Below are 15,655 nucleotides of genomic sequence, written 5' to 3' on the forward strand. Positions count from 1 at the left end.
ACTCGCAATGTCTTTGTTTCCAATGTAGTTTTCCTGCTATTTACTAATAAAATATAAATATATATAAACAAAACCATTTCGTGTTAATATAGACATGCAGTGACTGTTGTACATCATTTGGTTATAACATGTCAAACTACATGGTCAGCCCAATCTCTGTAGCCAGAGCATCAATTTGAAACTGCGTCAACAACAAATCTGAATGCATTGTAACCAATGCTGGCGTAAAGTATGGATGTCTGATTTTGATGCACCCAAGGTTGCAATGATAATATCGATTCTGTTCAGCCGATATATGCTGCTTACCATCTTTGAAGTATACATCTCTTTCTTTGTGCTGTAGCACCACGCCAAGGAATAGTGGACTCAACGAAATTTAAAAGGACAGCCAGCGCATTTCTTTATACGGTTGTTGAGAGGGTGCAACTGAAACAATTGTTGTTTTGCCATGGTGGTTTAGTTAAAGATATAATAGCATGATCAGAATTGCTGGCGGATCCAGATCTGCTCGGCAACGGTGGCAGCGGTAAATTCGGTATCGATTGAGGTGTCGGTGATGTGATTGTATGGGAAGATGGATAGGGGCTGGCAGCATCTCGACAACGTTGGCCACATTGACTTTGGTTAGCAACATTTGCGTGAGAACCACTTGACAGCGGTGAACGTGGCATCTGTAAGACATTCGAATTTAAAGACTGTGTTTTTAAAGACGGATACTGACTGGTGGTATCTGGACAACTTTGGACATTAAAATTTGGGTTGGGAACAACATTGGTGTAAGAACCGCTTGAAAACGGTAGCCACGCACGCTGTAATACATTCGAATTGTGAGGCTGTTCCACTTGAGGAAAACTTGTGATTGCATAGGAAGATGGCTGTAGGCTGTAGGCTGACGGCCTCTGGACAACTTCGGTTGGCAACAACATTGGTGCAAGAACCACTTAACAACGGTAATCGTGAGGGTTGCAGTGCATTCGAATCAAAATGCTGTGTCGGTTGCGGTGGTCTCGTGATTGTATGGTTTACTCTCAAAATGGGTGCACTCGAGTTGCTCGTTAGCAAGGATTTAAACAAGCCACGAACAGTTTCCTTTGAGTGTGACTTCTGGTGCAACAGACTGTCATTTGCGTTAACTTTGAAAATATTTATCAATACCCATATAACATGTAGACACACATCTTTCTTAGAAGCGAATGAACAGTTACAGGATACAGTTTCCGCAATTTCTACAATTTAATAGTCCATGCACCGTAATGGTAAAACCTAACGCTATGCGACCAATACAATGTTGCAACTTGGCAACAACATTGGTGCAAGAACCACTTAACAACGGTAATCGTGAGGGTTGCAGTGCATTTGAATCAAAATGCTGTGTTGGTTGTGGTGGTCTCGTGATTGTATGGTTTACTCTCAAAATGGGTGCACTCGAATTGCTCGTTAACAAGGATTTAAACAAGCCACGAACAGTTTCCTTTGAGTGTGACTTCTGGTGCAACAGACTGTCATTTGCGTTAACTTTGAAAATGTTTATCAATACCCATATAACATGTAGACACACATCTTTCTTAGAAGCGAATGAACAGTTACAGGATTCAGTTTCCGCAATTTCTACAAGCCGCTTCTTCCCATGTTGGTCAACCTCAAATATCTTCTTTGTTTGACTGACATTATGAATCTTTACTAACGCCATTTTTGTTGGTTTGGCAAGCCTCAGAGATTCTTTGAACTTTTTACTTCTAGTCGTCCGCTTGCGGTAGGCTTTCTTTGTGTTTTTATGAGAAAGCGTCACATCATCTTCCGAAGAACTGCTGGAATTAATATCACCTTGACTTGCACGATGCCTAGAGGACTCTTTGTTGTATGGTTGAACATTGTAATCATCAACATTGACTGTACCTTCTCTGAGATTTGTAGCGAACGAGCTAGCCCTGTCTAGCTGCCTCCTCAACGAAATGACGTCCTTTCTTTTCTCCTCCAGACACCTACCTCCACCATAACTTCCATTTTCAAAACTGTAATCAATGAATGATATTAATAATAAAAATTACCTTTAGAACCAAGAAACAATACCAGTTTCAGGCAACTAGACTATATCAAAACAAAGTAGTAGTAGTAGTGGTAGTGGTAGTGGTAGTGGTAGTGGTAGTAGTAGTAGTAGTAGTACTACTACTTCTACTACTACTACTACAGAAAATTATACCTTTCAATTTTGGCCTTCAGCAATGCACTTTCAATGATGTGGTCTTCTGCTACATGTGTGAGACTGTCATTTTTGGCACCCCTAGTGGCATTTCTCGAGTGACTCACCTCAGCCATATTAGTGTTAGGTGCTGTCGAATCCTTGAATGCGCGGAATACATGGAACCTGTTTAAATACATTAGAAATAAAATTATAACGGTATATACAGTAGCACATAATTCAGGAAAGAAAAGTTGCTTTTTTATATAGTATTATATAACCAACAATTCTTTCAGAAGAAACAACGACCAATTTTTGTGCGTAGTAAAATATTTCACTCTTTATATACAGCACATTACAGCTTACCGTCTGACATGCCAGAAATTGTTAAACCAAGATTTTACATGACTGCGCTTCGGCTTTTCCGCCCAATCTAAAAGCTTTCGTCTTCTTGCCTCATAAGCTCCTGGAGTCTCTGCTGTATATATGGCATGGGCCATGGTTATTAACTCTTTTCTTGCCTTGGTCATAAAAATCATAAAAATGGAGCTCACAAGACTTAGACCTTTCCACCATGCCAGGTTTTTAGTTCACGAAGAATACTTTCACGGTTGCCGCCATGTTCATCCGTTATAATTCCTTCTGGATCAAATATATACGTTATGTCACCAGTATATTCCCGCAAAGCCTGCAAATTGACATTACATTATAAAAATAGGTACGCTAAGCGTACGTGTATCTGCTCACAAACATCTAGTTTGGCCAGCAAATGGACCATATGGATTTGGCCATGTTTTTTAATTTCCCATCTTCTGGTGAATAGGGTTTGATGATTACCTACACTATTTTAACCGCTGTTCAAGCAATAGAAAATATGCTTAGTAATATGTAGTAATGTCAGTCATGACAGTAATATAGACATGCTCTGTTTTGAGAGCTGGGAGGTCTCATTGGCTTGTTTGCATTTCCTATATTCCCTGGCATGTACTCTTCGCTTTTGCTTAGCATCAGGGCTCTGTATTTCATTAGCTCGTTTTTCCTTCATGTATTTTTTCATATATTCTGTTCTTCTTTGGTTAGGCTGAGAGCTCCTATTTGACTGTTCAGGTCCTCAGGATTTAGAAGTACCTGATGGCAAAGTTGATACATAATGATACTCATCTATATGACCTAAATAAATATCTCTAAGTTGATCTGTTTGTGAATATCCCAGTACTAAATGGATTCAGAAAATTGTTCATGTGTCTAACTAATGACTATCTTTAACTTCAGCTGATCAGCCACAGCTTGTATAATCATAGCATCACCCCATGACCCTTGCATGGACATATTATTGAGGTATTCTAACCATGAGTTTTCAATGAATCTCTCAGGATTAGCCCTCATATAAGCAATGCCAAATGCTCGACCTTGTAGATGGTGATCAGGGTCACCATACAACTGATGAGACACAGCTCGAAAAAGGCAGTCACCATCACCACCAACATCAAATGGTCTTAAATATAATGAAAGCGTTGTAGCTTTTGCTCTAACACTACATTTGATGACAGTCTAGTGGGACTGTTGTTTTGAACAGGACCAGGATTTCTTTCAATATCTGAAAACATTAGTTTCCTTTGAGATATGTGATATTGTTTACTAGCAATATTGCCTGCTATCTTGTGACTGTATAAAACATTAAAAGTATTTTTGTTACTATATAAATGTTTTTTTCTACTAAGTTGACAAATTTAAATATCCAAATGAATTGATAAAAATATGTCGCATTGGCACAAATTGAAGACAACATTGCTTGAAATTACTAGCTATCTTATTTAAAATGGATGACCTAGGAGCATTTCTTACAAAATAATGCTTTAAAGTGGATCTACTTTTTCTCTTTCTTATAGCCAATATAATTCTCTTTAAAGGCAACCTGGAAGGTGCAAGGTCTCTAGATCACTTGGTATTTGTCTGCTTTGTCAACTTCCGTACAGTCAGTCGGTAGCGACAACAGCAGCTACGCGTATAGTGATCTGAATTTATACACCTAACACAGCTGCTATCTATACAATACAAATGTATATAATTTTTGTATAATTTCAGCAAATATATTTGGTGGTGAATTTCTTTGGGTTTTGTTAATCGTCTCAGAAGAGATTGTTTCGATCTCCGAACAGATTGTTTCGATCTCCGAAGAGATTGTTTTGATCTCCGAAGAGATTGACTATTTACCTCATGCGGATAAGTTTCCATAGAAAAACTTGGATAAAAAAACACAGAACAAGATTTCTTGAAGCCAAAATTGCAATGAGTCACGAGTATATATATGTTTATATTTTCTGCACGCTTTAGGTTATGGTGTGAGCGCGTAATAAACTAATCGCTGATTGGCTAGCTATTGTCAATTATATAAGCGCATCGCTGAATGGCTATGTGTTAACATACGGTACGCGCACGATAGCAATATATCTGCGTTCGCAGATACAAAAATGGTAAGTAGTAAAAGCTAACCAGCAGATGAGGATCATCAGAATTTCGCATTTGTGTAAGGTTTCTTTCGTGAATTTTTGTCAATTTTAATACTTAAGTTAGTTAACTAAAGAAAGCGGTCATATTGTTGTTTTACACTCGCACAGGCACGTTTTCGCCATGTTCATGCTGTAAAAATAAAGACTTACATTGTTTAGTTGTCTCCAGAACTCGCACAGAGTCTCTGTGGATTCTGACATACAATCCATACTTGCTATTGTCACACATTTTTTTAAAACTGGGTGCTGAACAGACAAGTTAATGGTTTTCATGCCCTTTACTTTGTCATTCTCCGCATCAATAAAACAATACTCATCCCCTAACGGATGGCCATTACCCTTCTGCATTTGTGTGGCAATCTCTATGCGTTCTATACTTGAACAGAATACTGCCGTCATGTCTGCCACTCTACCATCCTTCACGCTCCATAAAAGATATTTGTCTATTACATCACTAGACTCTTTAATCTTAGCAAGTGCATCAAATGAGTGACAAGAAGGATTCTCCTTGTTGACCACTTTTTGCTTAATATTTTGTATTTTCTTTAAGTTTGCCAAACCTTTCACCTGATTGTAAATTTCCGCTATATTCTTCCTATCCTTAAGCATCCCTCTTAATCGTTCGTAAGGAAACTGCGATGGCTTAGCATATGTGTTCTCATGAAAGAATTGAGCAGCTTATGTATATAATTGTATGTAATGTTGAAATTCTATTTTTTCAGGAGAAAATAATTCTAATTTTGGGGGGGGTTAGCAACTATATATATATATATATAAGGATTAAGAGATAAAACTTCAACGGACATACTTTTAAAACCATTTATTGAAAGGTTGTTAAAAACTAGCTACCAGACGTTTCGCTATTTACAGCTTCATCAGTGGATTAAAAGATTTTATCACTATCGTCCTCTATTTATACAAGTGAAGCCAATTACAAAATCCATTGATAACTAAATACTGATAATCCTACCTATACAACCGTTCATCAGATGCTGGGAGCATTTTTGAATTTCAATAGCCTCTATTATCTTACGTTCATTATAATGCCTAACGTTATTATGCATAATTTCCCATGTAATATGAACGCCCTCCTGAGGGTTAACATCATGTGATTTTAAATGTAAATATACTGTTTGTTTGTTCATCTTTAAATGTTCCTTTATTCTAGATCCCACTGTACGACCCGTTTCTCCTATGTACTTAAGATCACAATGGCCACAGAAAATCCGATATACAACATTTTTCCTAAGACACTGATTTTCTTTCAATGCCATCCTACATGTCTCGCAATTCTGCTTACAATTTAGACCTTCCCTGGGCGGTGCAAAAACCCTGGCCAATGGCAAACCACCAACAAACGAGACTTTGATGTTGCTAATTCCGGTATTGCGAATCACTGATAGCGCCCTGCGCTTAAGTTGCTCATTAACAAATGGTAATTTCAGATAAATGGTATCCGTATTCTTTTCCTTGCTATTATGTTCCTCTCTTGTAATACGTCTTACAACCGATGTTAAAAATCGTTTAGGATAGCCATTACTTCTAAAAATCTTCATGATCTTTCGTATCGAACGTCTTTCCGATTTTCTATCAGTAGAGCATATCATAGCTCTTTTAATTTCTCTTTTAATTTCTCTTTTAATTTCTCTTTTCATAGCTCTTTTAATTTCTCTTCTAATTTCTCCTAAATAGAATATATATATATATATATATATATATATAAGCAAAATGTTCTCCGTGTTTACTATACTCACCCTTGACGGGCATATTCAAACCTAAGAATGTAAATTTGTCCCTTTCCCTCACCAGCTCACTCGTTAAGAGTGCCTAGGCCTTGGGACCCTATGAGGCGATTTAAAAGGAGAAAGGAACACACACACAGCCCAAGCCATACGTCCATCCAAAGCGTTCATCAGCTTGAATGTGAGAGATCGATTTTACGTATTTATCAGTGCGAATGTACATTCTTAACATATCAAATGTCCAAGTGCCACACAACTCATCTCATCGTCGTCATGAACATTCTTACAATGCAGGAAATAAGTATAGTTAAAAATACGTAGGTATATTCCGCGCCAAGTACTTTTGGTTATCCTTTTAAACCGCCTCCTAGGGTCCCAAGGCCTAGGCACTTTAACGAGTGAGCTGGTGAGGGAAAGGGACAAATTTACATTCTTAGGTTTGAATATGCCCGTCAAGGGTGAGTATAGTAAACACGGAGAACATTTTGCCTATATTATTACCTGTGTTGCAACTCCAAATTTATTTTGGAGCAAATCATGTTCAACAATATAGAAATCCTACAGAGTATTGTAGGCGTAGGTTCCTAATAACCAAAAGTACTTGGCGCGGAATATACCTACGTATTTTTAACTATACTTATTTCCTGCATTGTAAGAATGTTCATGACGACGATGAGATGAGTTGTGTGGCACTTGGACATTTGATATGTTAAGAATGTACATTCGCACTGATAAATACGTAAAATCGATCTCTCACATTCAAGCCGATGAACGCTTTGGATGGACGTATGGCTTGGGCTGTGTGTGTTGCTTTCTCCTTTTAAACCGCCTCCTAGGGTCCCAAGGCCTAGGCACTCTTAACGAGTGAGCTGGTGAGGGAAAGGGACAAATTTACATTCTTAGGTTTGAATATGCCCGTCAAGGGTGAGTATAGTAAACACAGAGAACATTTTGCCTATATTATTACCTGTGTTGCAACTCCAAATTTATTTTGGAGCAAATCATGTTCAACATATATATATATATATATATATATATATATATATATATATATATATATATATATATATATATATATATATATGGGGGGGGTTAGCAACTATATATATATATATATATATATATATATATATATATATGTATATATATATATATATATATATATATATATATATATATGTATAATATATATTATATATATTATATAATATATATATATATATATATATATATATATATATATTTGTGCTAGTATGGGTACTTTGGCATCTTCAGGTCATTCTAACACTAAAAACAAACAGAAAAATTAACCTCGAAAAATGGAAGAGCGGTTTGTGGAAGCATCATTTTGAATGGCTTGTGCAAACATGAATGAAAGGTTTAAAATCCAATTTGAATTCAAGGGCTGAACGTTTAGGTATTTGTTTACGAAATTTCAGAAATTTTGATGAAAATTAAGTCAGCCACGCAACTGCGTAAACGTGGGCTTTTTTCCGTTTAACTCGCAGCTTGAGTAACTTTTTTCATGCATGAATGATTTCATGCATGAGTGATTGCTCGGGTGATTAAACTAACAATGGTGTTGTGAAAAAAGTTACTCAAGCTGCGAGTTAAACGGAAAAAAGCCCACTTTTACGCAGTTGCGCGGCTGACTTAATTTTCATCAAAATTTCTGAAATTTCGATTCTTTGTAAACAAATACCCAAACGTTCAGCCCTTGAATTCAAATTGGATTTTAAACCTCTCATTCATGTTTGCACAAGCCATTCAAAATTATGCTTCCACAAACCGCTCTTCCATTTTTCGAGGTTAATTTTTCTGTTTGTTTTTAGTGTTAGAATGATCTGAAGATGCCAAAGTGCCCATACTAGCACAAATCTATGAGATATTTTGATAAATTTATAGTTTTCTAAACATTTCAAAATTGTCTACTTTTTTTTGATACACCCTGTATATATATATATATATATATATAATTATATAATATATATATATATATATATACATGTACATATACACATACACATACACATACACATACACACATATACACATATACACAAATACACACATATATATATATATATATATATATATGTTTGAAAATTTGTAATCCAGGCATATTTGTTTATCAATAAATGTTCTCCGGATTTAAAATTGTTTTTTATTGAGCTTTCGACTCGGTACTTTGAGTCTTCTTCAGAATATCTAAATTATTTACATGTGTATAGCTTTATATATTTAAGTTTCGCGCTGTTCTTAAGGACTCTGTATACTTTGAGAGCGTCTGATTGGTTGCTTTGAAGTTGATCTGATATGAGTGGTAGTTGAGGGATGCGTTGTCATGGTTGACTGCATTTCGTTATCAGGGATGGTCGCTGTGGAATGATTAGATTGTTGTGTATTAGATGCGGGTGGATTTAAGTTATTATTAGTTACATTAATGTGATTATTGATAGAGTCCTTACGTTTTGTCTTAAGTTGCATATAGACTGCAGGAATATCAATATGTCTGTTAATAGTATTGTCGTCTGTACTAAACCAAGCTTCTTTGAATCAACGTGCGTGTTTTGTTCGTGCTAGTCCCAGTAGTTCAGTTTTTGTCCAGGCGAAGGTGTGAGAGTTGTCGTATGTGTGTACTGCGGGTAGGGATTTAAGGTCGTGTCGTTTTATAGCGTTCTTGTGTTCAGTTATTCGGGTTTCAATTTTCTTCGAGGTTTGACCTACGTATCGCTGTGGACAGTCTTTACAAGGAATCAAGTAGATGGCATTTCTTGTTTCAGTGGTTGTCGTTTTGTCTTTGTGTTTTGTAAAACATGACCTAAGCTTGTGTGCTGGTTTATGTGCTACGTCAATATTAAAAGGACGAAGTAGTCTGGCAGTCATTTCAGATGTGCTCTGAATGTATGGTAAGGTAATTGTTTTATTTGATACTTCAGGTTCTCTTTGTGATTCATTAATTTCATTAGTTTGTTTGTTACTCAGTTTCGTTAGTACTTTGTTAATGAAATTTGTCGGGTAGTTATTCTTTTTGAAAGTTAAGTACAAGTATTTGCGTTCCGCTTGTTTCGCTTCTTCTGTGTTACAGTGTGTGTCTATTCGGTTAAATAACGTCCTAATGCAGCTTATTTTGTGCTGAGTTGGGTGGTTACTGTTAAAATTTAAGATTTGATCAGTGTGTGTTTTCTTGCGGTAAACCTGTGTGTTTATTGTTCCGTCATTAGTTCGTAACTAGACATTTTCCTATTCCAAACGGTTAGCAAGATTATTTACTAACCTTTCACACTTTACAACAGTTTTGTTTTCCTATTCAATAGATATATGGAAAGCAACATAATACACACACTAGCTAATTATGAACAAAAAAAATACAAAAGCAAAAGAAATGCTAGTTCAATGTTTGAACTGTAACTAACCAACTCCACTAAATTTGTTAGATCTATGAAGATTGCCTTGATAAAAAAAAAATTTAAACAATGTGGTCACATACTGATTTACTGTATTAATAAACAACAACCACCCAGAAGGCAAGATCCCCAATATAATACTGTACCTCTCTTTCAGGGTCATCTTTCGTAAGATCAATACAGTCCTGTGAGAGTAAATTAGTTAAATTTAAATATAGCACAAAACCTCAGCATTTCATGTGCATTGCTGAAGTCATGTCCATAAAATGTGAACAGTTACTAATGGCACTGCAAGGAAAATGCTGCCAACTTAAAGATGATGTAAAGTCTGTTGTACATCGGTTCTGCTTGACAAAGGCCACCCACATATCAAAACATTACCCTAATTTTGCATCTTTTAAACTTTTCTGTATTGAAACTCTATTTATATTGTGTGCATTACTCTGTCTAATGCCAGACAATTTAATCTTCTGGGGGAGAGGACTGGTGCTTAATGGGTTTCACATAGCAGATAGGTCAGTTAACCCATAAAGTGCCAGCACTCTTCCAGGTCTCTCCTTGATGAGTAAAATCATCTGTCTACCAAACCTACCTCATCAGAAATAATATGACAATCTTTGCATTCTGCAAAAAAACATATGTTATATTACGAAATGTAATTGGGTTATTCCATTTAATATGTGCCCCCCTCCTCTCCTATTGAGGGCTTTTTAAAAATCTTACTGCTTTGGAAATTCAACATCAAAGTGCCGACATATTTCCCCCCCACCCTCCTTGGAAAATGGCTTATGTTGTTCGAAGATCAAAGAAGCCGACTGATTTACCCCCTTGGAAATTACCAATTTTAACCCCCCCTCCTACTTGGATATCCATGACCCTCAAGAGGGGGGGGGGGTACGTAATGACAGCAAATAAAAAGAATAAACATAAATATTCATACCTTAAAGTTCTGTCATGCTTGTTGTTTTGCGGAACTCGAGTCCTGGCTCGAGTCCTGACTTGAGTCCTGACTTGAATCCTGCCTCGATATTTAGGTACCCTATAATGTTTGTTTACGTTGGTTATATAATCTTTACATGACGTATGATGCTGATTGCGTCGTTATAATTTTCTTATATTCTTCTCGCTCGACGGCTGTGATCTGTGATGAATATGCTTATTTTATATTATATTTTGAAGAAAATATTGTTATATTTTGAAGAAAATATAAAGCAAAGCTTGTAAATAAACCGGCCGTTATTTATAATGTTATATATTTGTAATTGTAGGTGCAAGCAAGAAGGTAGCATCGGTAGCAGTGTAGCGACGACAAATAGCCTCGCCATTTCAGGCCTCATTCAACAAATAAATTCTTGGAGCATTCCTTTCAGCATAATATTGCTTTTTTCTAGCCGCCTTATGATAAGATAAGTTATCGTCGTGACTCGCAATTCAAGCCTCTTTGCCTTGCGACATAAAATAAAATAATTGTGCTCCCGAACTGCCGTTTGTTATACAACGCGCTACTATCGCATATTATTAACATTCCAAAAGTTGCTCCCCCATACAACGCGCTACTATCGCATATTATTAACATTCCAAAAGTTGCTCCCCCACTGATGGAATGTGTTGATGCGCGGAATATATGCGCAGAACGAACTTTACCTCATCTTTAAATTTCAGACATAGATGGTAAGATCAGTTACAGTATGACTGAGTTGGAAGTGGATGTTTCTCATGGTAATGAAGTGTCTTTATAAATTATAAGTTTTTAATGAACACTATGATATAATGAATGGTTATTTAAATTTACAGAGTTCAATTCAGGTTGATTCAATTCAAGTAAAAGTGATCAATGATCACCATAATGGTAATTATAATGATTTGCTATCAATTTTAGACACTGATGAATCAAAGAAGCAAAAGTATTGTTTAAAAACCTTCATTTGCATGAGCAAGGTGTATCAGAGTGATAACTGATTAAGCAATTTAGCCTGAATGAATAACCACCCACATTTGAACATATTAGCATTTTAAAATGTCTGTAGAATTATTCATTTGGCAAATTGTAACTCTAAAGTACACCTTAGAAACTCAAAACCAATAACATATTGTACTTTTAATTTTAGTTTAACCATATTAAACTTTGAATTTTAATTTGTGCTTCAGTAATTTATTTTAACAAACGCTGGATTTGCCACTTAGTGTTTTCACCATTAATTCTAAACTAGTGGATTTTCGTTTTATTAAAGCATCTGGTGCTCTTGATGATAATATTATGCAGGAGGATTTGCCCCAAGTTTTGCCACTAGAACCTTCAGTACCTCGACATCTGCGCGAGATATTGGTACGAAAGAGTGACATTTTAAAAACTTTGGTACACGAATTTGATGATCCTTCTATACTGCACGACATTATTGCTTACGTGTTAATTGGCGATAACAGAAGTCTGGAAATGGGTCGGGGATCTGGTGTAACACGTGAAATTTTGAGTCTCTTCTGGAGGGAGTTTTCTGTTTCGTTAGCAATAGGAGCTGCAGAGAAAGTGCCATCTATTAGGCACGACTATCAGTCTGAGAAGAATCAGTGGCAAACTATTGCTCGGATTATAGTATTTGGTTTTCGACAAGAAAATTACTTTCCAATTTTCTTTTCGAAAGCTTTTGTCATTAGCTGACTTTTTGGGGAGCAAGCCATGACCAAAGCATGTCTGTTCGACTCATTTAAAGCATATATATCAACAGACGAACAGGAAATGTGGGTTGTCAACGGGAAACACACTTCTTCTATTCTTTAACTTGTATATTTCAATAGTAATTGTGTATTGCAACGTGGTTTCTAAATACAGAAATATACATTATAAACTATAACATCACGATCACAAAGAGATATTACACAAGTACAAACAAACAACAAACAATACCTGACTGTTGACTTTGTTACATATAAAATAAACCTAAATTTTAATCACTTCAGTGCCGATGCCCCAACAGCATCAGACAAGAAAAAACAAACATGTGTTTTGCCCCCTTTCGGGAAAGCCCAACCCATATGCGGGTTAGGCCAGCCTAGATCTTACACCCGGCCCCTATCGGTTTACCCGATACTAACAAATAGTATCTAGGCCTAAACAGCAAAACAATTAATGTGAAATATATAAATCGTTAACTTAACGTGTCCTTAATCGGCTATCCAGTTTATCAGTTATAGTGTTATTTTTCAACTTTGCCCTCTTCTGATTTGTTGAACTCGTCTACTCCCTCCAAAAAACATAGTTGTCGAATGTCTCTCCTCAGGGTCGTGTGATGCGTTCTCACAGTAACTTGGCGAATGTTTCCGTACTAGTTGGGAAATGCTTCTTCGACAATAGCCATAGGCCATAAAGCCCTGCTTCCATGTGCGAAATTTTTAAGCGAAATGCGAAATATTTTGCCTGTTTCTTTTGAATTGTGAGCAATCAAGCAGAATTAATGTATTCAAGTGGTCACAATTCAAAAGAAATAGGCGAAATATTTCGCATTTCGCCAAGAAAAAGCGCCTGTGGAATCGGGCCCTTGGAGAGGTTTAGCAAACACAACGCAACGTCAAAGAGGACGTAAAAATGGCGTGGCAAATACTTCCGGTTAAATCTAGGACGGCAGTCGCGTCGAGTCTAAGCCGTGAAATCACTCATTTTGACGTCGTATCTGGGACGTCAAATTTAAAACATTTTGTTTTTGAAAAGAAATAAGGTAACAAAGATTTTTAATAAACAAATATATCAATCATAAATTTGCACCTACTTTATTAACATTTGACAATAAACTGACCTTTCCTAGGGTCAATTTTAATTAATAACCGGAAGCACTTTGCGATGAACCAGAGTGTTGCAATACAGTAAACAAACTTGCATGAAATGCACTTTCGCTATTCAATTCCCTTATATGAATATATATAACGTCTTGTAATTTCATTAAATTTGGAAAACAGGTTTCCTACATCCCAGAAAGGTTGAATCAATCACTTTTCGAGGATATATTTTGAAAAAGTCAACCAAAAAATCAAATTAAAATGATCTTTTAGGAACTTGAAAGCTCAAGGCCATCGTCGCCAAATATTAGGCCTTTTAGGGGGAAATCAAGTCCACATCAAGCTCCCAGTCGGTTATTTATAAATTGAAGTCCGTCCAAAGCCTTAAAAAGAGTACAAAGACGAACGGCATTTAAGTTTTTTTGCCACCCCGAAAATATAATCATGTGTTCGCAGTGCAACCAGTGCCAGTGTTGAAACTTAAATAAATTTCTATCGATTTATTACAGGAAATATCATCAAGCGATGGAAAATATAAATGAAATTGTCAAAGAAAAGCATCAAAAGAAGTATAAATTTATTGTCTATACAGAACATACATTTTTCTGTCTACTCAAATTTTATTAGTTTAATATTATATACGACATATTAGGGTTGTATTTGTGTATAAGTTTACCACTGTCCACTGCACTACTCTTCTGTCTAATTCATGTTAACTTTGTAACTTGTTAGGCCATCTATGGTATGGAAAGATAGTATGGACTATACTATGCTTCAGAAGATGGCAGCTGAAGGTGTTCTTCACCAAAAACCAAAGCCCAGGAGCAGGGGAATGTCATGGCAAAAGGTTGTTGGGAGGTTAAATGCACTACCAGGCTTTAATGTCAACACGAAATCTGTTCGGGATAGATTCAATCTAATAACAAAAACAGATAAAGCAAAACTTGGCAAGGAATAGCATTGATATGAGCATTGATATGACAGAAGCAGAAAAGCTCTTGGAAGAATTAATCAGGATTGAAGAAGACACAAATGAAAGGGCTGATGAAGAAAAAAAAGCAAAGCAGATTGATGGGGATGAAGATAAGGCAAAAGCACTAGAGATGAGAAAGAGGGCAATGGAGACCATGGGAGAAACAAGAGAAAGATTAGGAAAAGTTGGTGTTGAAAAGAGAAGAAGATCAGGAAACCAGGCAATGTTATTTTTGGAGAAGGCAATTGAGACAAAGCAGAAGATGCAGGAAGAGGAAAAGAGGGAAAGAAGGGAAGAGCATCAAGAACAGATTGAGCTACAAACTGCCTTTTTGAGGCAATTAGAAGCTAGCAAGCAACAGCAAACTGCCCAGTGCAAAATGACTGAGCAGCATCTGCTGCAAAGCATTGCAATGCAGCAACAACAGCAGCAGCAGCAACAAATGCAACAGTTTGCAGCAATGCAAACAAATATGATGGCTCTAATGGAACAGCAGCATCAGCAATCAGAGATGATTCTGGAACTTTTTAAAAAAGGCCAACAATAACCAATAATAAGGTTTGAATATGTTTGATATTTAACTGTGAATAATTTATGGCAATTTTATCATTCCATTATACAATATATTGCATTTAAAATATATTATAATATATTGTAATAAAATGTTGATTCAAATGTAAAATGTTTAAACTTCAATTGTTCTTCATGTGAAATATTGTTCCAAAGTCGGAGGTGACAGTTCGAAAAAACGAGACACATTATTTTCATATAAACGTGTATGTGCATTTTGAAGCAATGCAGAAACAATATAGATCTTTCCAATATTGCACTCAGGTTAATCTTTTGTTGCTTTTTCATATCAATGAATGCAAAATAATTGCAGATGCTGCCAAACATCCATTCAACAGACACCCTGACTGTGCTCATTGCTTTATTTAACTAGAAATACGTGCATGCAGCAACCCCTCGCCATTTCAAACGAAGGAAAATATTTCCTGAGCTAGCCAGACCTAATCTTCAATATTAGGAAATGTCCTTGATGTAAAGCCGATAGCTGATGTTTCAAATTTTTCGGA

General features: G+C 36.2%; 1 protein-coding gene across 1 annotated transcript; it reads left to right on the top strand.

Annotated features, from left to right (window-relative positions):
- Positions 1–14,571: 14,571 nt before the first annotated feature.
- LOC114531827 (nucleoporin GLE1-like) lies at positions 14,572–15,126 on the top strand. Its single transcript, XM_028553442.1, has one exon. The coding sequence runs from the start codon at positions 14,572–14,574 to the stop codon at positions 15,124–15,126; it is 555 nt and encodes a 184-aa protein (XP_028409243.1).
- Positions 15,127–15,655: the final 529 nt, after the last annotated feature.

Source organism: Dendronephthya gigantea, unplaced genomic scaffold (genome assembly GCF_004324835.1).
Source record: "Dendronephthya gigantea isolate DGI-Jeju-01 unplaced genomic scaffold, DenGig_1.0 000075F, whole genome shotgun sequence".
Taxonomy (NCBI): Eukaryota; Metazoa; Cnidaria; class Anthozoa; order Malacalcyonacea; family Nephtheidae; genus Dendronephthya; species Dendronephthya gigantea.

What these genes read in the sequence shown, in the direction of transcription:
- LOC114531827 (XM_028553442.1), top strand. Translation starts at nt 14,572, where the DNA reads ATGAGCATTGATATGACAGAAGCAGAAAAGCTCTTGGAAGAATTAATC.